General features: G+C 45.8%; 1 protein-coding gene across 2 annotated transcripts in view; it reads right to left on the bottom strand.

Moving 5' to 3' along the window:
- Positions 1-22,212, bottom strand: part of col6a2 (collagen, type VI, alpha 2) — a 138,236-nt gene that overhangs the window by 40,686 nt on the left and 75,338 nt on the right. For both annotated transcript variants that reach the window (XM_067988107.1, XM_067988105.1), the window contains exons 18-28: positions 21,255-21,317; positions 18,731-18,793; positions 16,888-16,938; positions 15,651-15,686; positions 12,618-12,680; positions 12,313-12,375; positions 10,440-10,475; positions 6,733-6,778; positions 5,362-5,514; positions 3,804-4,256; positions 460-498 (exon numbers count right to left, since the gene is read on the bottom strand). In XM_067988107.1, coding sequence (XP_067844208.1) covers positions 460-498; positions 3,804-4,256; positions 5,362-5,514; positions 6,733-6,778; positions 10,440-10,475; positions 12,313-12,375; positions 12,618-12,680; positions 15,651-15,686; positions 16,888-16,938; positions 18,731-18,793; positions 21,255-21,317 — 1,066 coding nt within the window. The remainder of the gene's footprint in view (positions 1-459; positions 499-3,803; positions 4,257-5,361; positions 5,515-6,732; positions 6,779-10,439; positions 10,476-12,312; positions 12,376-12,617; positions 12,681-15,650; positions 15,687-16,887; positions 16,939-18,730; positions 18,794-21,254; positions 21,318-22,212) is intronic.

Genomic DNA, 22,212 nt, shown 5'->3' with positions numbered 1-22,212 from the left:
ATACAGTCTTTGTATGTTCTACACACAGTCTAAATACAGTCTTTGTATGTTCTACACACAGTCTAAATACAGTCTTTGTATGTTCTACCCCACAGTCTAAATACAGTCTTTGTATGTTCTACACACAGTCTAAATACAGTCTTTGTATGTTCTACACACAGTCTAAATACAGTCTTTGTATGTTCTACACACAGTCTAAATACAGTCTTTGTATGTTCTACCCCACAGTCTAAATACAGTCTTTGTATGTTCTACCCCACAGTCTAAATACAGTCTTTGTATGTTCTACACACAGTCTAAATACAGTCTTTGTATGTTCTACCCCACAGTCTAAATACAGTCTTTGTAAGTTCTACACACAGTCTAAATACAGTCTTTGTATGTTCTACCCCACAGTCTACCTATAATGAAACAGAGAGATCCTGCTGTTCAATGTGTTTTGATGTATTTGTAACCTACCTGCTTTACAGGGTAGATCAGGACAGATGATCTCAGGGTCTGAAAGAGAAAGGAACAAGATGTGAAAACATTTACACTCGTCATAAGAATAGAAAAACAAACGGGAAAAAGTTACTTATTTTCTTAATTAAGGTCATTTGATCCCTGCTTCAGGCTCCCCCTGGAATGCTGTATGTACCATTTCCTCTCCCAGGAAACCCCAAAGTGATGTCCTGCTCCCCGGCCCCACTCTATATGCAGATGCTTTGGCAGAGAATTTGGGTTGATACCAAGACAGCTGGCCTTTTATTATAAGCCCTTGCTATTCTCTGCATTGTTTTATAGTACAGCTTTAGAGCAGACGCTGGCTATACAAGGCAGATACAGAGGAGGAAAGTCTTACAGCCTATCCGAGCTCGTCCATCCAGAACAAACGTACAGGTTCCCACCCCCGCCCCCAGTCACAGCTCTCAAACTCTCTCTTAAATGCCTTGCTAGGTTTTCGCTTCCGCCTCTACTCAGAGGTCCATCCCATGTGTCGGTCACATTCTGTGTGAAAAGCCTTCTGACATTGTTCTCCGTGTCCACTGTCCTTATTTTCGTGGCATATCTTGAAGTAACGTTCCAACTTTACCCTATTTATACCGTTTCACATCTTGCACACTTCTATAAAAGGTCCAAAACCCCAAGTTTCTCAAGTTTTTTCCTCGTGACTCAACTCCCAGACATGGAGATCAGTCTTGTGGCTGCTCTGTGCACCATAGAATCGTAGAATGGTTACAGCATGGAAGGAGGCCATTTGGACCGTCAAGTCTGTGCCGACTCTTTGCAAGAGCAATCCAGCTAGTCTAGCATCCCCACCCTTTCCCCGTACGCCAGCAAATTTTTTCCTTTCAAGTACTTATCCAGTTCCCTTTTGAAGGCCATGATTGAATCTGTCTCCACCACCCCCTCAGGCAGTGCATTCCAGATCCTAACCACTCGCTGTGTAAAAAAGATTTTCCTCATGTTGCCTTTGGTTCTTTTGCCAATCACCTTAAATCTATGTCCTCTGCTTCTTGACCTTTCCGCCAATGAGAACAATTTCTCTCTATCTACTCTGTCTAGACCCTTCATGATTTTGAACACCTCTATCAAATCTCCTCACAACAGTCTCTGTTCCAAGGAGAACAACCCCAGCTTCTCCAGTCTATCCACATAACTGAAGTCCCTCATCCCTGGAACCATTCTAGTAAATCTCTTCAGCACCCTCTCTAAGGCCTTCACATCTTTCCTAAAGTGCGGTGCCCAGAGCTGGACACAATACTCCGGTTGTGGCCGAACCAATGTTTTATAAAGGTTCATCATGACTTCCTTGCTTTTGTACTCTTATGCCTCTATTTATAAAGCCCAGGATCCCGTATGCTTTTTTAACCGCTTTCTCAACCTGCCCTGCCACCTTCAATTATTTGTGTACATATACCCACAGGTCTCCCTGTTCCTGAACCCCTTTTAGAATTAGTTTATATTGCCTCTCCTCGTTCTTTCTACCAAAATGTATCACTTCGCACTTCTCTGCGTTAAATTTCATCTGCCACGTGTCCATCCATTCCACCAGCCTGTCTATGTCCTCTTGAAGTCTATCACTATCCTCCTCACTGTTCACTACACTTCCAAGTTTTGTGTCGTCTACAAATTTGGAAATTGTGCTCTGTACACCCAAGTCCAAGTTATTAATATATATTAAAAAAACCAGTGGTCCCAGCACCAACCCCTGGGGAACACCACTGTACACCTCCCTCCAGTCTGAAAATCAACCATTCACCACTACTCTCTGTTCCCTGTCACTTAGCCAATTTCGTATAGATGCTGCCCTTGACCCTTTTATTCCATGGGCTTCAACTTTGATGACAAGCCTATTATGTGGCACTTTATCAGTCATCTGTTGAAAGTCCATATACACCAGATCAACCGCATTGCCCTTATCGATCCTTTCTGTTACCTCATCAAAAAACTCAATCAAGTTAGTTAAACACGATTTGTCTTTAACAAATCTGTGCTGGCTTTCCTTAATTAATCCCCAATTGTCCAAGTGCCTGTTAATTCTGTCCCAGATTATCATTTCTAAAAGTTTCCCCACCACTGAGGTTAAACTGACTGGCCTATAGTTGCTGGGTTTATCCTTACACCTTTTTTTGATCAAAGGGGTGAAATTTGCAATTCTCCAGTCCTCTGGCACCACCCCCATATCTAAGGAGGATTGGAAGATTATGGCCAGTACCTCCGCAATTTCCACCCTTACTTCCCTCAGCAATCTAGGATGCATCCCATCCGGACTGGGTGACTTATCTACTTTAAGTACAGCCAGCCTTTCTACTACCTCCTCTTTATCAATTTTTAGTGCATCCAGTATCTCAACTGTATCTTCTGTTACTGTGACTTTGGCAGCATCTTCTTCCTCTAGAACATCTCCCTTGTATCTGAATGACTAAAACTATAACAGAGTAGTCAAGGTGAAGTCTGTCCAGGCACTGTACAATCTCAGGGTGACATCCAATGAGTTAAACCCTACTCATTTGCCAATATAATGCAGCTTTCCATCACATTATTGATTGCTGTTCTGTAGTGACTCGACATGATAAATTCCAAACCTACTAAGACCATAGGCTATTTCGATTTGACCCTTAGTTTTATTTTAAATTTGTTCTTTGGATTTGGGCAATGCTGCATTTCTTGTTGCCCTGGAGGAGGTCGGGGCCATCTTCTTCAACCACTGCAGTGCTTGGGATGATGGTGATTATTTTATGCTTCACAGGACCTTATGAGTCAACCACACAGTGTGGGACTGAAGCAGGGAGAGATGACAGGGTTCCATCCCTGAAGGACATTGATGAACCTGTTGGGTTTTTATGACAATCATATCTAGTGCCAGCCCACATGGCAGGGTTTGAACTCAAAACCTCTGGGTTGCTAGTTCATAGAAGTACATAGAATTTACAGCACAGAAAAAGGCCATTTGGCTCAACTGGTCTATGCCAGTACTTGCACTCCACATGAGCCTCCTCCTAGCCTACTTCATCTAATCCTATCAGCATATCTTCTATTCCTTCCTTCCTCATGTACTTATCCAGCTTCCCCTTAAATGCATCTTTGCTATTCACCTCAACCGCTCCATGTGGTAGTGAGTTCCACAATCTCACCACTCTCTGGGCAAAGAAAGAAGGAGAGCAATTTGCAGCAATTGTCTACCCTTGGAGAAACTTGGACTTGATAGAGATTTTAAGAGTTGCTGAGGGCAAAAAAGGAGCCTTGGACACAAAGGAGGAAGCCAAGCTTCTTGAGGACAGCTTTGGGAACGGAGCTTGCTTCCTGTTATGTGGACCTACCGGGGCACAGCAGTTCCTCCATCTGATCAATGAAGTCCTCAGCCACCAGTTCTGCAAAGAGGTTCATCTTCTGCACCCGCCCGTTCTGTTTACAGGCGATTGACTTCAGCGTTTCGTCGTCCTGCTGCCTGTCGAACATGTCCCCGATGCCGATGGCGTTGACAATGACGTCGCCCTTGCACAGGGAAGTGAGCAGCGTGTCATCGTCCCGCGGGTCGTGCCGCCCGTCGGTAATCACCACGGCAAAGACCTTTGCCTTCTCACGCTTGTTGGCCTTGATCAGCGTGTCATAGGCAAACTTGAGGGCAGAGGGGGTCCACGTCCCGCCTGCTATCCACTCCAGCTTCTTAACGGCCTCCTTGAAAGCTGAGAGCGAGTTGATTTTTGGGTCGTTCAGCTGCACGGATTCAAACGTTCCCTCGTGACTGTACTGGACAACACCAACGCGGGCCCCTGCAATTCAACGATCGCCATGAGTTAAATGCAAAATGGAAGTCACTTGGAAGTTCCACAGATCACTGGGCGCTAAACGGAGTAACCCAGTGCTACAAGTGTAGAATTGGGGAGGTACAGGGTACAGGTGTGAGGAGCATTTGTAATCTATCCACAGGGGCTGATCACATCCCTTGTAAAAGATGGTGTAGCCACTTGAGGGGGCGCTGACAGGAAGGCTAGGATGCTTTTGGAGGAGAAAGCCAAGATGGTATGAATGTAGCAGAACTGTTTTAGACTGACCTATCATGGAGGAAGGGTATGGCCTTGTAGGTTAACACTTGCGACGGGAGGAGGAGTGTGAGCTGGTGGTGGGGTATGAGTGTGAGCAAGTTGTACGACATGAAATCCACCCGTGGTCAGACTGGAATGCGAGGGTCCGCAATGGTTTCGGGTGTGAGCACATAGGAGGGTCCGAATGTATATGTGAAGGTGTTGTGTGTAGCGTGCCGCTGTAGAATCTGAGTACACAAGTGGCCACGAGCAAACTGTAGGGTGCAATTGTTTGTTTGAGTATGTTTAAGGTGAGTGTCGGCTTCAGATAGGCTGTTGTGGTGTAACTGTTAATAGGTGTGTGCCAGCATATCTGCTTGGTGCAGGGTGCGGAGAAGGGCAGTAATTCCAAATCACAAAACAACTTGTAAACATGAACCGTGTAAAAAATGAATAAATAACCCTAACTGCACTGAGTGTGATCCTGTAGCTGGGTTGCCATCTTGAATCGGAGGGTAGTTGCGGCCATCAGTCGCAGACCCAGGATTGCCAGGCAACTGTTACCCTAGTTACACATCCTTCAGGGATGGGTCTAATCAGTTCAATAATACATCATTTTAAATTTTAAAAAAGCACGATCTAGCTGCATATGTTCAATGCACCAACATAAAAGAGCTGAAAGAAAGGGTTAAAATTGGGGAAAATTTATTTTAAAAGTCCACTTACACCCAAATTATGGGGAGAGGTTTGTTTAAAAAGATTCCAAATGGGTTACTATGATCTAGTGAAAAAGATCCCTATAATCCTGAACAGGAAGTAGGGTCATATAAGAGGGTGACCCTGAATCACTGACCTGTAATGGAATTGGGATCCTTTGCTAACGCGCCTAATCGGCTGACGGTGTTGATGACAAAATTCTTTTCCAGGGTAAAGTTGGTCAGCCCAATACTCTCTGAGCTGTCAATCACGAAGACGATATCCAATGGCCCACACTGCTTCTCACAGTCTGACATAAATGGGAAAAAAAGGAAAGGGGGAGGAGGATGGAAAATAAAGAGGGAGTTTAAATTGTGCTCATCAATGCTTTTTAGTCCTTTACATCTATTGAGGAATTCTGCGGAGGGTTTTAAGAATGGCGGTAGGTCCAAAATCCAGACTGATCCAATCTTTGCAAGGTCAATGAATCCACTCCACTGACCACTTAACTAATGGACCAACTAGTGACTACAGGAAGGTAGGTATCACTAGACGATAAAAGACCAAGGTCCAGCTAGTTCACCTTCTACCTGATAGTCGCATGATACAATGATAATGGAGTTGTTAACTAAATGTGGCAACCAATCTTTATCAATTAGTCTACAACAGGCCCACACATGAGGTGAGAAAACCCTCAGTGGTGGAGAGTTTTGGGAACCATAGGTCTAAAGTCACCTGTTCCTCCCAAGCATGTTACACTTACCACCTGTCATGTCTATCCTCTTAGGAGCCAGGAAAGGTTACAAGAGATTGCATTGGCTCCATGCTGACATTTCTGATGATGGGAGACTGGAAAAGAGTGGATAAACCATTATCTGTTTCCACGGTTCTCCGGCTGGGGGTGGGGGGGCGGTGGCTGTTCATGCTGGCTCATCCATGGCAACCTAGGAGGGTAGACCAGCCATTGGCAGCTGGGACTCTCCTCAATTGACTCCAGGTGAAACTGCAAGCCAATACTCCAAGCTGGATAAGCAGGCAGGAAGCTAACCCGGACTCTGTGCTAGTAAGGCATAGGCTTCTAGATGGTTACACTTAGTGGTGCCTCTACATACCAAATTAAGGGATCCTAATCACTGGCAGTCTGGTATTAGATTAGTGGGTGTGTCCTTCCAGGAAAAGAGTGTGCACTTCAAACGAGGCAAACAGAAATCCTACGAGAAACTGTCGGCACACTCCTCGTGATTTGCTGATATACGCTCCCATCAGGCAAGGCTTCCTGCTGGGATTGGTGGTCGGGTTTCAATTAAATGTATTTTGAGGCATAAAATTTACAACTGGCAAAACACCCAGCCGTAAACCAGTCCTTTTTAAGTGAATTCAATCAGCATATTGGTTACTAAGGTCGTCATTGTCATGACAACTGACTCACCATCAGATATTTTCACTTTGTAGCCAACGAGGCCTCTGAATGAAGGCCTCTGAATTCCAATCGTGCATTAAGTGCTTTGACATAAACAAATGGACTCACCACAACATCCGCACGTCTCCCTGATGTAAGTCATCACATCGCAGTCCTAGGAGATAAGAACATAAGAACATAAGAAATAGGAGCAGGAGTAGGCCACATGGCCCCTCAAGCCTGCTCCACCATTTAATAAGATCATGGCTGATCTTCGACCTCAACTCCACTTTCCTGCCCGATCCCCATATCCCTTGATTCCCATAGATTCCAAAAATCTATCGATCTCAGTCTTGAATATATTCAACGACTCAGCATCCACAGCCCTCTGGGGTAGAGAATTCCAAAGATTCACAACCCTCTGAGTGAAGAAATTCCTCCTCATCTCAGTCTTAAATGGTCGATCCTTATCCTGCGACTATGCTCCCTAGTTCTAGACTTTCCAGTCAGTGGAAACAACCACCCAGCATCTACCCAGTCAAGCCCCCTCACAATCTTATAGGTTTCAATGAGATCATCTCTCATTCTTCTAAACTCCAGAGAGTATAGGCCCATTCTACTCAATCTCTCCTCATAGGACAACCCTCTCATCCCAGGAATCAATCTACTGAACCTTGGTTGCACCGCCTCTATGGCAAGTATATCCTTCCTTAGATAAGGAGACCAAAACTGTACACAGTACTCCAGGTGAGTTATCACCAAAGCCCAGTACAATTGTAGTAAGACTTCCTTACTCTTGTACTCCAACCCCCTTACAATAAAGGCCAACATGCCATTTGCCTTCCTAATTGCTTGCTGTATCTGCATGTTAACTTTTTGTGTTTATTGTACACCGAAGTGTCTCTGGACATCAACATTTAATAGTATCTCACCATTTTAAAAATATTCTGTTTTTCTATTCTCCCTACCAAAGTGAATAACCTCACATTTCCCCACATTATACTCCATCTGCCACCTTCTTTCCCACTCACTTAACCTGTCTATATCCCTTTGTGGACTCTTTGTGTCCTCCTCACAGCTTACTTTCCCACCCAGCTTTGTATCATCAGCAAACTTGGATACATTACACTCGGTCCCTTCATCTAAGTCATTAATATAGATTGTAAATAACTGAGGCCCAAGCACTGAGCCTTGCAGTACCCCACTAGTTACAGCCTGCCAACCTGAAAATGACCCGTTTATTCCTACTCTCTGTTGTTTTCTGTCCGTTAACCAATCCTCTATCCATGCTAATATATTACCCTCAATCCCATGAGCCCTAATCTTGTGTAACAACCTTTTATGTGGCACCTTATCGAATGTCTTTTGAAAATCCAAATATACTACACCCACTGGTTCCCCTTTATCTACCCTGTTACTTACATCCTCAAAAAACTCTAATAAATTTGTCAAACATGAAGTGAAAGTCAGGAAAAAATAGAGAGGAGGGCGACATCACCCAGACCCTGGGCCTTACCCAGCAACTCAACAAAGGACCAAGACAAGGGAGCAAACCGTGAGAACTTACTGAGAAGGAAGACTTCTCCACACATGATCTGATTATTGGAGACAGCGGAGATGATTTATTGACACTTGATATTGCTTTGCCCTTCTGCTTCTGAAGGTGCTGACTCTAGGCTTGCCCACTCTGGGTGGGTGTATTCCTGGAGACTCCAGGACAATCCTGGAGGGTTGGCGACCCTAGCTGACTCCTGCCTGGGGCACTTACCCCTCACCAATACTTTACCCAAATGGCTATCATTTATGAGCGAGCGGCAGCAAGCTATTCAACTGTTGAAGGCGTTGCAGTTGAGACTGATGCTGTTCACACCCGGAAGTCCACATTCATTTAGTTTCTACTGAGAGGCAATGGACAGGGGAGCAGGAATTCTGGCTGACCTTTCCCCTCTCAGGTCCAGGGACACTGAGGCCCATTGTAGCGTAGCCCTGGGCATTGAGAGAGCATATCTGGAGCTTTCTGGTTCATACAGCTTTGTGCTGTGCCGTAGGCTATCTGGAGAGCTGCCACATATTGTTTCCTTGTTCTGGTTATCTCTGTTGTCTATCCATTTCTAGCTCTCTCTCTATCTTTCCCAATTTTCTTGCTCTTTATTTCATTCTTTCCATCCTTTCCTACAGAGTCAAATAAACAGGAGGGGATTCTGTGCGGTCCTAGTGCCTATCCACTTTCATCATGCCAAACAAAGCTGTATTACATGGATTGTTTTTTTAAACTTTAACTGCAGACTGAAGATTTTGGACTTTTCAATACCAGTTTTAAGGAAACTAAAGGATTGGCTAGAAACCCTGGATTAATTGCCTGCTAGAGGAGCTGAGATTGGTTAAAAGTATTAATTCAATAAAGGAACTGTTAAACTGACTGCTTAAGACGGCATGCTGGGAAGGTTGACCAAATTCGAAAAGTCTTATTCAGACTGTCTGGAAGGCCACGGATAATGAGGCCTTGAGAGGCTGTGGGAAACCATCGTAAACACCAGGTGTCGATTCTGTAGTAAACCTTGGGAAAGTGAGGGAGGAAAATGACTGAAAAGTTGATTTTTTTGTCAGCGAGAATGAGCCGTTCTAAAGTGAAAGAAGGAGGCAGTCCACAAGACAGACCACGCAGGATGTCGATGGATTATTAACCTCTTGGTCTCCCGAAGCAGAAGAATTGCCCATTCTGGGTTTTGCGTTGTACTTCTAATTAAGATTGTATGAATCTTTAAAATACAATAAGTTTTACAGATAATGTCAATAAAACCAATTGGTTAGAAAAGCCTCGGTTGATCTTACCACTGATTACCCTAAAGAGTGAAGAGTTAAAACAAAAACCCTATGAGATGAAGGTGATTTTAGTTTACTGGCTACATGTTCTGGACTTCAGATGAACTGCCCTTAAATACGGGACGCTTGTCCAAATCTGCCAATCTATCCTGGGTGATCCCAGATCTGATTACCAGCTGATTCCGTTGCCCGCTCTCTCCAGCAGTGCAGTTGGGAGTTTACCTTGGAATGTTGGGAGTTGGGAGCGGCCTCCGAATGCCAGCTCTGATTGGACCTATTCCCGAAGGTACCATCACATGACACTCCCCAGCCTCCAATCGCCTCGCCCCTATGCTCCCGCCATTGGTCGTCCGACACTGCCCTCCCGCACCAATTGGGAAAGTGAACAGGCTCCTCGTTACCCGATTGGATAACTCTCGACCGTCGGTCAAACAGCCTTTTGCCCCATTTTCAATATTTTAATAATTAATAATAGAAAGTGTTCAGAGAAAAATGCACACATTTTCTTTTTAATGCTCCTTCGATTTTTCTCCCCGGCGTTTGCTCGCAGCAGTCTCCAGGAAATGAATTTTTAATTCCTGGAGATTCCGGGACAATCCAGGAGGGTTGCCAACCCCTAAAGCCTGACCCAGGATATACCTGATGAGTTGGAAGTTGGACATGGCTCTGTATCAATACATTGAAACTGCGGAGCTGACCAGTTAGTGTTCAGAGAAGGAAATACGTACTTAAACTCAATGTGGTACAATTGCTCCCCTCCTCCTGGTCGACCCCTCCTCCCGATCGCCCCCCTCCTCCCTGTACCGGCTAACCATGCCTGAGATCCGCTGTTTGCATCGCAGTGGTCCGATCTTCCACCCTGCTTTGCCGATGAGCTGCCTCTTACTACCCACAGCCCGCCGACTCGACGGCAATGAGGCCCGAGGCCCAATATCGGGTGCGCCTCGGGCCTCAGGGATAGATCCCGCGAGCCTGAATGTCGAGGCCATGTGTGTTCTACAGACGGTACTTACTGTTAGGCCAGGATCTCCTTCAGTCCCGTGGGTACCCTGCCATAAAACAAGAAGATACACAACTAGTTCTCAATAAAAAGATAGATTATTGACCCGATAGCGTGCTAATCATTCTTCCATTAATATGTATTCTCCTAACGTTACAATCTGCCCGGTCCACCTGACCTTGGAACATGCCCACCCCATCTGATTTCAGCAATTACCTGGAGCTGTGTGACCCTTAAGGCAAACAAAACCTGCCCAGTGGGTTTGGTAATGAACTTGATTAGACCAGTGGTAAATTTGTTGGTTAAGTGTGTCCATCCATTTTCGCTCACACTTGGGGGAGGTGTGCAGCGGTCCATCTCCTGCACGGTGGATTTGGAGGGAAGACCTGAAGCGCGACTGGTGTACTAAACAAGGGTTCCACTGAGCTATGGTAACCCTGCCTGCCTGGTCTATTTTAGGGTTGGATGTTGAGAATTTTCCCATGAAGCTCCAGACCTTTGTGACCATAATCTATAGGGATCCAGGCGTGAATTATCCTGTGAGAATCACCTGGAGGTCCATGTGAGATCCGGAGGAAGGGTTCCACTCTGGAATCAGAGAACCTCTGGAGCTAGTACATTGAGGCTTTGGCCAACTCACACGAAAGGCCTCTGTGTATTCGGAGTCTAAATGTTAACTCAAGAACCGCTCCTCCTAACCCTGTGCCCTTGGAGATGGGGGGTGGGATCTTATTCCCCATTATCCACTGTTGGTTGGGAATGTGGCCCAGATTTTCACACCTGCACTCCCTGTGAACGGAACCTCCCTGCTGGGCGCGAGGACCATGGAATTGACCCTTAGGCATCTGCAGGCTAAGATCTTTGTTTTGATAGATGGGGGTGGGAGCAAGAGCATGTTTCTTCTAACTATAGTTCCAATTCCCACTTGTTTGCACTGCAGATTTCATCAACCGTTTCCTGCGAATATCCAGGATACCGCGGTTACATCTTTCCAGGCTGTGGGCCAACCATTTGAGTCACTACGGGCCTCGAGAGAAGGTCCTATAGCTTCAACTCAACAACTGAGAACCAAGCTCTCTGGATCAGCAAGTAATTGAGCCTTATTGGTCAGCAAAGTCCCAGGTTTGATCTCTGGCCTGCGCTGAGGTAGCTGACCTCAGCTGATGCAGAGGTAGCAGCATCAAATTTGGCCCTAGTATTTCTAAGGCCTGAGCGTTTGACTTAGTGGTAGCATTCCCGCCTCTGAATCAAAAGGTGTAGGGTTCGAGCCCCGCTCCAGACTGCCCCGGTGAGTGGAGACTAGAACGTGGTCTCTAAATACTGGGTTGAAATCAAAAGGGGCACTCGGGACTGGACGGAATGACCGCTGGCTCAGTGGTAGTATTCCCGCCTCTGAGTTTCACTGTTCACTTTGCCGCGTTCCCCTCACTGTCTGGGTTGACAAGTGAACAAATGTTGAAGTAGTCCTGCCATGCAATCCTTCATTGTCACGGGGTCAAAATCCTGCAATTCCCTTCCTAACAGCACTGTGGGAGAACCTTCACCACACGGACTGCAGCGGTTCAAGAAGGCGGCTCACCACCACCTTCTCAAGGGCAATTAGGGATGGGCAATAAATGCCGGCCTCACCAGCGACGCCCACATCCCATGAATGAATAAAAAAGAACTTAGCCCAAGGCAAAAGGAGAAGAGAAACAAACATTGTCAAGGGGAAGAAAAACAGTCGAGAACTGGGTTCGGGAATGACGAGGCAATGGCAACCAAAATGTCGCCTAAACTGTGAATGCTGAACTGCGAATGCTGAACTGCAACATGACTGCTCCAGAATGTTCCATCTTAGCTTGCATTGTAGCCAGTTTGCTGCTTGTAAAATCAATGGCACTTACCTCCGAACCTGGATCTCCTGGGGGTCCTCTCTCTCCTGGCTCACCCACTGCTCCAGAATCTCCCTAAAGATTTTAGGGAAATGGAAAGGAGCATCACAGTGTGATTTTTTACATTTAAAAAAAATATATAAATTGTAATTGCTTCAACACGAAATATTGAATTAGCAACAGAAAGGTATCTAACCAGTGACTTGGCCAAGAACTGGCGAAATATTCCTACCGATTATCGGGAAAGTCACTTTAGGGATCAGTTGACTGGATTCTGAGAAACAAGATCAAGTAATAAGAAAGTTGAGGACACTTACTGCTTCACCAGGGGGTCCTTTCTGACCCTGTTCTCCTTTGGGTCCCATTTCTCCTTTGGAACCCTGAAGAAAAAAGGACAATCTTAATGTTGGATTGTTTGAACTTTGCTCTTCATTAAATGGTTACTCTTCATCCCATCTTACATAAGAAATAGGAGCAGGAGTAGGCCAATCGGCCCCTCGAGCCTGCTCCGCCATTCAATAAGATCATGGCTGATCTGATCCTAACCTCAAATCTAAATTCATGTCCAATTTCCTGCCTGCTCCCCGTAACCCCTAATTCCCTTTACTTCTAGGAAACTGTCTATTTCTGTTTCAAATTTATTTAATGATGTAGCTTTCCAACAGGAAAGACTCCAAACAACCTTTGGGATCTTATCCAAGTAAAAACATTCCAACAATCTGCTCATTATCACATTGCTGTTTGTGGGACCTTGCAGTGTGTGAATTGGCCGCATCTCCTACATTACAACAGTGACTACACTTCAGTTGCATGGACATGTATTCCCTTGAGTATAGACGATTAACGGGTGATCTAATTGAGGTGTTTAAGATGATTAAAGGATTTGAAAGGGTCGAGAGAGAAACTCTTTCCTCTGGTGGGAGAGTCCAGAACAAGGGAGCACAATCTTAAATTAGAGCTGGGCCATTCAGAGGTGATGTCAGGAAGCACTTCTTCACACAAAGGGTAGTGGAAATCTGGAACTCTCTCCCTCAAAAAAGTTGTTGAGGCTGGGGGTCAATTGAAACTTTCAAAACTGAGATTGATAGATTTTTGTAAGGTAAGTTTATTATTAAGGGTTATGGAATCCAGGTGGGTAAATGGAGTTAAGATACAGATCAGCCATGATCTAACTGAATGGTAGAACAGGCTCGAGGGGCTGAATGGCCTCCTCCTGTTCCTATGTTCCTAACAACCTTGCGAAGTGTTGAGTAGATCGTGAGCCATGCCACTGTCCACCCATAGACACCTTTCGGGATAGGGCTGAATGTTGCAGTTACAATAAATTACACATTTCCATTCTCCTCAGTGAAGGGAGCCATCGATATGTACTACTATCTAAATATTCTGCTGCTAACAGTCAGGTGTTGCCTTGGTCACCTGAAAGGTGATGCTGCATTTAGACTTGGCATCACTGGTATTGGTAATGTGTCACTCCTTAATGTCTGAATATAGAAAGAATTTGCACTTTTCACAGGATCGAGACATCCCAAAGAATTTCACAGCCAATTAATTACTTTTGAAGTGTAGCCACTGGTATACAGGCAAATTCAGCAGCCAACCTGCGCACAGCAAGGTCCCACAAAAAGCAATGAAATAAATAACCAGTTGATTGGTTTCAGTGATGTTGGTTGAAGGATAAATATTGGCCAGGATGCTGGGAGAACTCCTTGCTCTTCTTCGAATAGTGCCATGGGATCTTTTACATCCACCTGAACAGGCAGACGTGGCCTTAGTTTAATGTCCCATCTGAAAGACGGCACCTCCGGCAGTGCAGCACTCCCTCAGTACTGCGCTGAACAGTCAGCCTAGTTGATGCGCTCTTAAAGAACAGCAGCCAGAACGGTTCATAAATCAAAACACAGCCTGGCATAAGAAAAGTTAGGAACAAATAAATACCTCTAGGCCCAACAATCCTGTTCCCTTTTCACCGATCAACCCATCTACTTCACCTTCTCGCCATGTCCCTCAATCCCCTCCCTCTTTCCTGAAAATGTTCTCTCCTCACTCCTAATTTCCCAATTTCTAACCTGTGCCACTTAGGATTTGAACCCTTCACCAATGAACAATGTACTCGCAGCAAATTATCTTCATAATCTTGAAAACTTTAAACTAGATAAGGAATACACTTAGAGGTACATATTACACAGAATACAGGAAAAGTGCTCTCTTTATCCTGGTCATGGGCTTCCCTGCTCCGACCTAATATTTCAACCCTCATAGATTGGCCTCAACGTTTGGATGATAATAACCTACAAAGGACGTTCATTGTAATGAACAATGTAAGTTGTATATAGAATGGCCTAGAAATTGGGTTGCAACCATTTTTAGGTGCTTGGGGTGACATAGTTTGTGCCCCCCCCCACCCCCATGCCTGAGTGGTGAGGCCCGAGGCTCTCCAGATATTGGGCCTCGGGCCTCATTTTAATGTTCCCGGCAAAGCGGCCAATCAAGAGGACTCCGAATTTGGGCCGTTGCTAATATCGCAGCGGCCCTCAGGTCAGTGTTGTCGTGGTTAGGGGCCAAGGTTGGGGATGAGAACATGAGTCGGGGGTCGGGGTCGGAGTCGAGGGTCGGGATGGGGGCCTGGGTTGAAGATCAGTGCCGAGGATCTGGGATGGGGCCGAGAGCGATGGTGATGTTGAGGGGAGGGGGGTGTTGGGAGCAGCGATCGGATCCTTTAATCTGGGGGTGGGAGGAGCACTCCTGCACCTCCTGGCTTAACATTCAGGTAAATTACTTACCTTTGTCTCGCGGGTTGCCTCAGAAAGGGACCTCAAACAGGCATTAGGCCTCTTATTCGCTTATGAGACGGGCCTAACGCCTGCTTGAGGCTCCTCCCGTAAAGGACGCTTCTCATTTGTCCTTATCCACCATGGCGGGCGGCACACTGCGGGACGGAAACGTGTGCATGCTTCTTGCCGGCCATATTTGGGCCTTAGTGCAATGAGCTACGCAGCCTCATTTCTAGGCCAACGTATTTTAATGGGTGGTAAAACTTTGCATTTACAATCTGAGTGCAGCAGATCAGTGGTGTCAGTCCCAGTAAGCTCTTATGAATGAATTTGAACTCTGCCCGGTCTATTCGTTGTTCTAGTGAACTTACAGTGCATTTTAGGCTAGTGTATTAAACCCTTACTGGATTATAATACCTGGCCTTCTGTTCCAAAGCAAGATTTACCAGAACGTTTGTCGTGACCATAGCAGATTCTTGAATTTTTTGCTTGCCATGTTTCATACTGAACCGCACGACCTATCACATTTACATAGTACCTCGCTCGCTGCTTCGAACCAACAGAGGCCTCACTCACCTGATATCCATTTGGACCTTCCTCTCCATCGCCACCCTGAAAAGCAGAGACAAACAGTTATGCCTTTTTGTTCAGCCTTAGTCTGACCGGGGAATCACAGAGTGATTCACAGAGTGAGGAAACACACTGGGAGTGAAGGGTGGTCGATTCGGTCAATTAAGAACAGAAATGGATTTGATTGATTGGGCATTGTGACTGGTTAAGAGTGAGAAAAGTGATGAATTTGGTTGGTTAAGAATAAAGAAGAAATGGATTTGATTGTTTAGGAATAAGTTGAGTAACGGATTTGTGACCATTTTAACAAAACAAAATTTGCTGAAACTATTGGAAGGGGAAGGGCCAAATCAAATCCTCATTATATTTGATGTCAAATGTTTATGGGTTGAAATCTCGCTGTGCGATATTAGTATCAAGTGAATCAACATGTTTGTACAAAGTTCCTATTTCAATGAAAGCCGTAAATGCCAATGTTAAACTAGGAATATCAAACAGACCGGTCGACATGTTTGTTATTAATATCACAGAGTACATCTTCAGCTCTCTACTGATGAGCCCAGGGTCACCTGGTCTCCTTCAAACCAGGTTCCATTAGGTTATTTAACAGAGGACAACATCTAAAGGATCTTCACATGGAATGAAGGTATTCAATTAACAACAGACTGATGCCTCAGTTGGTAACAGCACTGCCCGGTTTTGCACCAACTCTAGAAGCACAGGCCGAGACAGACCCATGTTCAAGCCCCAGTCCGTGCTAAGTTAGCTGATCTTAGCCAAGACTTCCCTTCCTCTGAAAAATGTAAGGACGAGGGGGTTTCCAAGAGGGAGATGCATTGCTTTGTCACGTGGAATTCATTTCTCTGCTGTTTCAGCAGAGGCGTTAATCCATTTGCAATGAAAGGGTTAAAAGTTTTCACACTCAGGACGACTGGGTCTTATGTTCACACATCATTATCACACAGCAGAATTTCCAATCTTTAAATGTTCGTTGTATGTGTTGTTAAAATGCCCTTGGGTTTCATCAGTTGGCCGTATTTTGATAAAGGGATTAGAGTTTGGAGATCTTGTAAAAGGGTTTTCTGTTAGAAATGATTTTGTTCTAAATGGTTTGTGTACCCCAGGCTAAATAAGCAGCTTTCAAACATTTTGAAAATCCTGTTTGTAAAAAAAAGAGCAGAATAAAACAAATGAGATAGGAAGTAAATGAAAATAAAACTAATGAGCAGATAAACCCACGTACCTGTTCTCCTCTCGGTCCAGGGAAGCTGAATCCTTGTCTTCCTTTGTCACCCTTAAAACAAATTCAAGAAGAAAGTTACATCGGCAGCACCAGCAGATTGAATGAAGAAAAGAGAGAAAGAGAGAAAGAACTTGCATTTATATAGCGCCTTTCCCAACCTCAAGACGTCCCCAAAGCACTTCACAGCCAATGACGTACTTTTGAAGTGTAGTCACTTCAGGAAAACATGGTTTTCATGCGGTTAAAGGGACCGCTGGAATCCGCCAGCAAAAAGGCGTGTTTTTAAAAAAAATGCTTACCCGAACATCGCTGCTGGCCCCCTCCCAGTCGCTTCCTCCCCGTCCCACTCCTCCCCGTCCCCCTCCCGGTCGACTCCCAGTCGCTTCCTCCCCGTCCCCCTCCACCCCCCCCCCCCCCCCTCCCGGTCGACTCCCCCCCCCCCCCGTCCCCCTCCCGGTCGACTCCCCCCCCCCCCCCCGTCCCCCTCCCGGTCGACTCCCCCCCCCCCCCCCGTCCCCCTCCCGGTCGACTCCCCCCCCCCCCCCCGTCCCCCTCCCGGTCGACTCCCCCCCCCCCCCCCCGTCCCCCTCCCGGTCGACTCCCCCCCCCCCCCCCGTCCCCCTCCCGGTCGACTCCCCCCCCACCGTCCCCCTCCCGGTCGACTCCCCCCCCACCCCCCTCCCGGTCGACTCCCCGCCTCCCTCCCTCCCGGTCGATTCCCCCCGGCCTCCCTCCCGGTCGATTCCCCGCCTCCCTCCCTCCCGGTCGATTCCCCGCCTCCCTCCCTCCCGGTCGATTCCCCGCCTCCCTCCCTCCCGGTCGATTCCCCGCCTCCCTCCCTCCCGGTCGATTCCCCGCCTCCCTCCCTCCCGGTCGACTCCCAACCCGTCCCCCTCCCGGTCGATTCCCCCCCGGCCTCCCTCCCGGTCGATTCCCCGCCTCCCTCCTGGTCGATTCCCCGCCTCCCTCCCTCCCGGTCGATTCCCCGTCTCCCTCCTGATCGCCTCCCCACCCTCTCCCTGGACCTACTCGAGAGCCGCTGCCAATGACACAGGGCCCAAAATTGAAACCCTCTTTGCCTGGGGACACCCAGGAGGCATCTGCTGCTCTCCAGCCTCATGTAAATAAGGCCCCATGGCCTATTATCAGGTGGGCCTCAGGCCTACTTGCTCTGGTGCAGGGATCACTCCTTCACATCAGTCTGTCAATTTCTAGGCCGACATTATAACGTCATGGAGGAGAAAAGGCCAATTGGCCCATCGTGCTACCCTCACCTAGTCTCACACCCAATGGCATCTTGACCTCTCCTTGCCTCTTTGACTCCACTACCTGGTAAATCATTCCAAACATTTTCTCAAACTTTGAGAAAATAAATATTTCCGCGATCTGTTTTAAATTTATTTTTCACCTATTTAATTTGTGTCTTCTTTACTCACTGGCCTTAAAGCTTTTCTAATCTTTCCTTATAGCTCATCTTCTAGACAATTGGGATCAGACTTGCTGCGCTCCTCTGCAATACGTGCCCAGATGGTACATGAAACCGAGACTGGTGAGGAGAAATATAACTTACAATAAAAAATATTGTCACCATAAAAAAATGGGCTTCTTTGCCTTGTGTAATATCAATGTAGAGGACTCCTACCCTCCTGCTTTGCACTTGGGCCAAATAAAAATATTGCAAGAGTTGGCCACATGCACAGACTCTTGTAAACCATCTTACTTTTCAATCAGTCATGACTTTTAACATGGCGTCCTGCACAATATTAATATTCACGCTTTCCTGTGTTTATTTAACTTAAGTGCATTTCTGTAAATTAACGGTGCCAGCTATCCGAATGCCTACCTTAGGGCCTGGTGGTCCTGTGTCACCCCTTGGTCCAACCTCACCCGCGTCACCTCGAGATCCCTGAAGAAGATGAAAAGTGGATTTTAAACCTGTTGTAAAGTTCCCTGAGCCACTCAGCTCACGTAACGACAGCGTGCCCATCTGATATGGATTTGCTGGATGAGTTAGCTCATTAGTGGAAGCCAGATTGAGACCCAGGTATGACAACTCCAGCATGAGGAAGGCAGAGTGAGAAGGTCTCCCTTTGTTGTCAGTGGCAAGCAGCGTCAGTTAAGGCAGGACACAAGTCCGATGCAGATGCCTTCACCGCCTCACCATGTGCCTCACTCTCAGGGCAATAACTTGCCACAGTGTTATTGTAACATTTCCATTTCTCAGTCAATGTTCAGGTGGCCCTTTCAAGTACCATGTCTGAAGGTGTGGAAACCTGGGGACGTTTTTTTTTGTTGTGATAGTAACCTTCACTGGAAACCATGCAGTTTACAGCGCAAAAGGAGGCCATTGTATCTTTGCCACAGCGATCCAAAACTAATCGCACTCTCCCCACAGCCTTGTACTTTTCTGTGCTTCAAATATTTATCCTAATTAAAGACGTAATGGTCTCTGCCTCAACTACTCCCTGTGGCCAAGCATTCGATGCTCCCACAGCTCTCTGTGTAAAGAAATTTTTCCAAACCTCTCTCCTCAATTTGTGACAAATTTTAAATTGATGTCCCGTTGCCATTGACTCCCCAACCAGAGAAAATAATCTTTCCCTATTCTTTTTCTATCCCCTTTTCCATGAACCCTAACCCTTTGTTTCCTGTCCGTTAACCAACATCCTATCCATGCTGCCATGTTTTTCTCTTATACCACATGCCTGCATTTTTGTAACAAGCCTCTTGTCAAATGCCTTCTGAAAATCCATAGACAATACATCTACTGCATTCCTTTTATCTATCCAATCTGTCACTTCTTCAAAAAACTCCTTTAATTTGTCAAACATGACTTGCCTTTAGCAAATCCATTTTGACTGTCCTTGATTATGCTGTACATTTCTAACTAATTTTATTTTGAATTATCTAAGAGTTTGCCCACTAGTGATGTTAGACTACTGATCTAATAGTTTATCCTTCTTGAACAGAGGTGTAACATTGGCTAGTTTCCAGTTCCTCGGTACAATTTGCATATCTAAAGAGGATTGAAAGAGTGAATTCTCTTCTGTTCTCTCCTCTTTGATTTCCTTCAATGGCCTAGAATGCATTTTATCAGGGCCCGGTGACTTCTCCACCTCGAGTTCCTGATGTGAGAGCTGGTGCCACCTCTTCATTCCTATCCCTCACTCACGTTTCTTCACTTCTGTTTTTTGTTGACTTTTTTTTCTGAGGAAATTTAGTGTTTCTCCTCTTTTCCAGCTCTATTCTTCTACTCATCCCCTCTGTTGCTATGGCTTGTGACAATTTTGTGATAATTACCGGTCTTTTTCTTTTGACCAGCTGGGCAACTGATGCGCAAATGAAATAAATCAGCACTTCAAAATAGTCTCCAAACCAAACTACCGACCAATGCGAAGAGTTTCTGTCTGCCCAATATCATGCATCCGTAATCAGCTTATCCCAAAGTGCTTCTGGCTATTTATGAATGATAAAAACAAGGGGGGAATTGGGGTGGGGAGTACTTCAGGTGTACTATACATAAACCAGAACTGGCGAATGGACGAATTACACATGTCTATATTGAGAGGCCTTTTTTTTTAGTGCATTTACGGCCGTACTACTGATACGTACCGGCCGAGAACATGTGTGCACATCTGGAATCCATTCCAGCCACCTCTTTATGTAATCTGCAGGATTTATAGCCTTTCCTCCCCACACCCCCAATAAAGCAGTGTGTGTGTGTGTGTGTGTGTGTGTGTGTTAGTGTTAGTAGGACTTTGTCATATAGAATCATAGAATGTTACTGCACTGAAACAGAAGCCCTTGGGAATAGTTCTATTTCAGAACTAAAGTACGCTGCTGAGCGACCCAAAAATGTGGCCTCTTTGAACTTCAGCTCTCTGAAGACCAGTACTGTACACATAAAAGGATTAGATACTTTGTAAAACAAGTGCTCCCAAACCCAACTTGTAACAGCAGCACTTGATAAACACTCCGAAAGGGCCCCTGAGTGATAGGCCTAGCGTGAGGCCCACTGCTGGCTTTGTGGGTTAACAATAAGTTGGGTTAGGGTTACCAACCCTCCAGGATTGTCCTGGAGTCTCCAGAAATTGAAGATTAATCTGCTGGACTATGTCACGAGTAACCCAGGAGATAAATCATAGGGGAATTAAAAAATGTGTTTTTTCTCATTTTCTTTGAACGCTTTTGTTGACTAGTTATAAAAATATTGGAGATGGGGAACTAAAAGCTGTTTTACTGGACGGGGCGGTTGGAGGCGGGAGGTCATGTGATGAAACCTCCAAGAATACGTCCAACCAGAGTTGGCAACCCTAAATTAGGTCACACAGCACTCGGTACTTATGGGGTCAGAAACTGCAACTTACATTGAAGCCCGGTCCTCCAGGTGAGCCAGGAATTCCTCTCGGTCCTGGGAGGCCGATATCTCCCTGTGAACAAAGTGAAGATTTCAATGAGTGAGCTGGAAAAGGAAGGGCTTCCCGCAATGACGCCTCAACTCAAAACTCAGGACTGACGGTGTAGTGACCACCTGCCAGTGTTAGCCGAACTGAGAGGAAGGGACTTCCTTCCTCTTTAGGCCAAGACCTCTGTGACCGATCTTCAGCTTGGCCTGACAATACCATCAAGGGCATTCCCATCTCTCTGGGCTGGCCATTTAAAAAAATATTTCAGCCCTCCCGCTCTAATCCAGAGATGTATCCCTAATATTATAGGGATATCAAGAGAAGCTTTCATTCATAGGAACAGGAGGAGGCCATTCAGCCCCTCGAGCCTGTTCCACTGTTCAATTAGATCATGGCTGATCTGTATCTTAACTCCATTTACCCGCCTTGGTTCCATATCCCTTAATATCCTTTCCCAACAAAAATCTATCAATCTCAGTTTTGAAATTTTCAATTGACCTCCAGTCTAAACAGCTTTTTGGAGGAGAGTGTTCCAGATTTCCACTAACTTTTGTGTGAAGAAGTGCTTCCTGACATCACCCTTGAACGGCCTAGCTCTAATTTTAAGGTTATGCCCCCTTGTTCTGGACTCTCCCACCAGAGGAAATAGTTTCTCTCTCTCTACCCTATCAAATCCTTTAATTGTGTTAAACACCTCAATTAGATCGCCCCTTAATCTTCTATATTCAAGGGAATACAAGCCTGGTCTGTGCAACCCTGTCCTCATAATTTAGTCCTGTTCATGGCATATTGACAAATATGCAACTAAAACACCAATGAATAAAAATTCTAAAGTTATGAATGCTTTGAGGGCAATTTTCACCTTCACCACCTAGGCGTTAAATAGGCAAAGTGGATTGCCTGACCGTTGAGAACCTGC

The sequence above is a fragment of the Heptranchias perlo genome, chromosome 7 (genome assembly GCF_035084215.1).
Source record: "Heptranchias perlo isolate sHepPer1 chromosome 7, sHepPer1.hap1, whole genome shotgun sequence".
NCBI classification, from domain to species: domain Eukaryota; kingdom Metazoa; phylum Chordata; class Chondrichthyes; order Hexanchiformes; family Hexanchidae; genus Heptranchias; species Heptranchias perlo.
The sequence above is the reverse complement of the archived record's forward strand: the minus strand, read 5'-3'. Positions and strand labels throughout refer to the sequence as shown.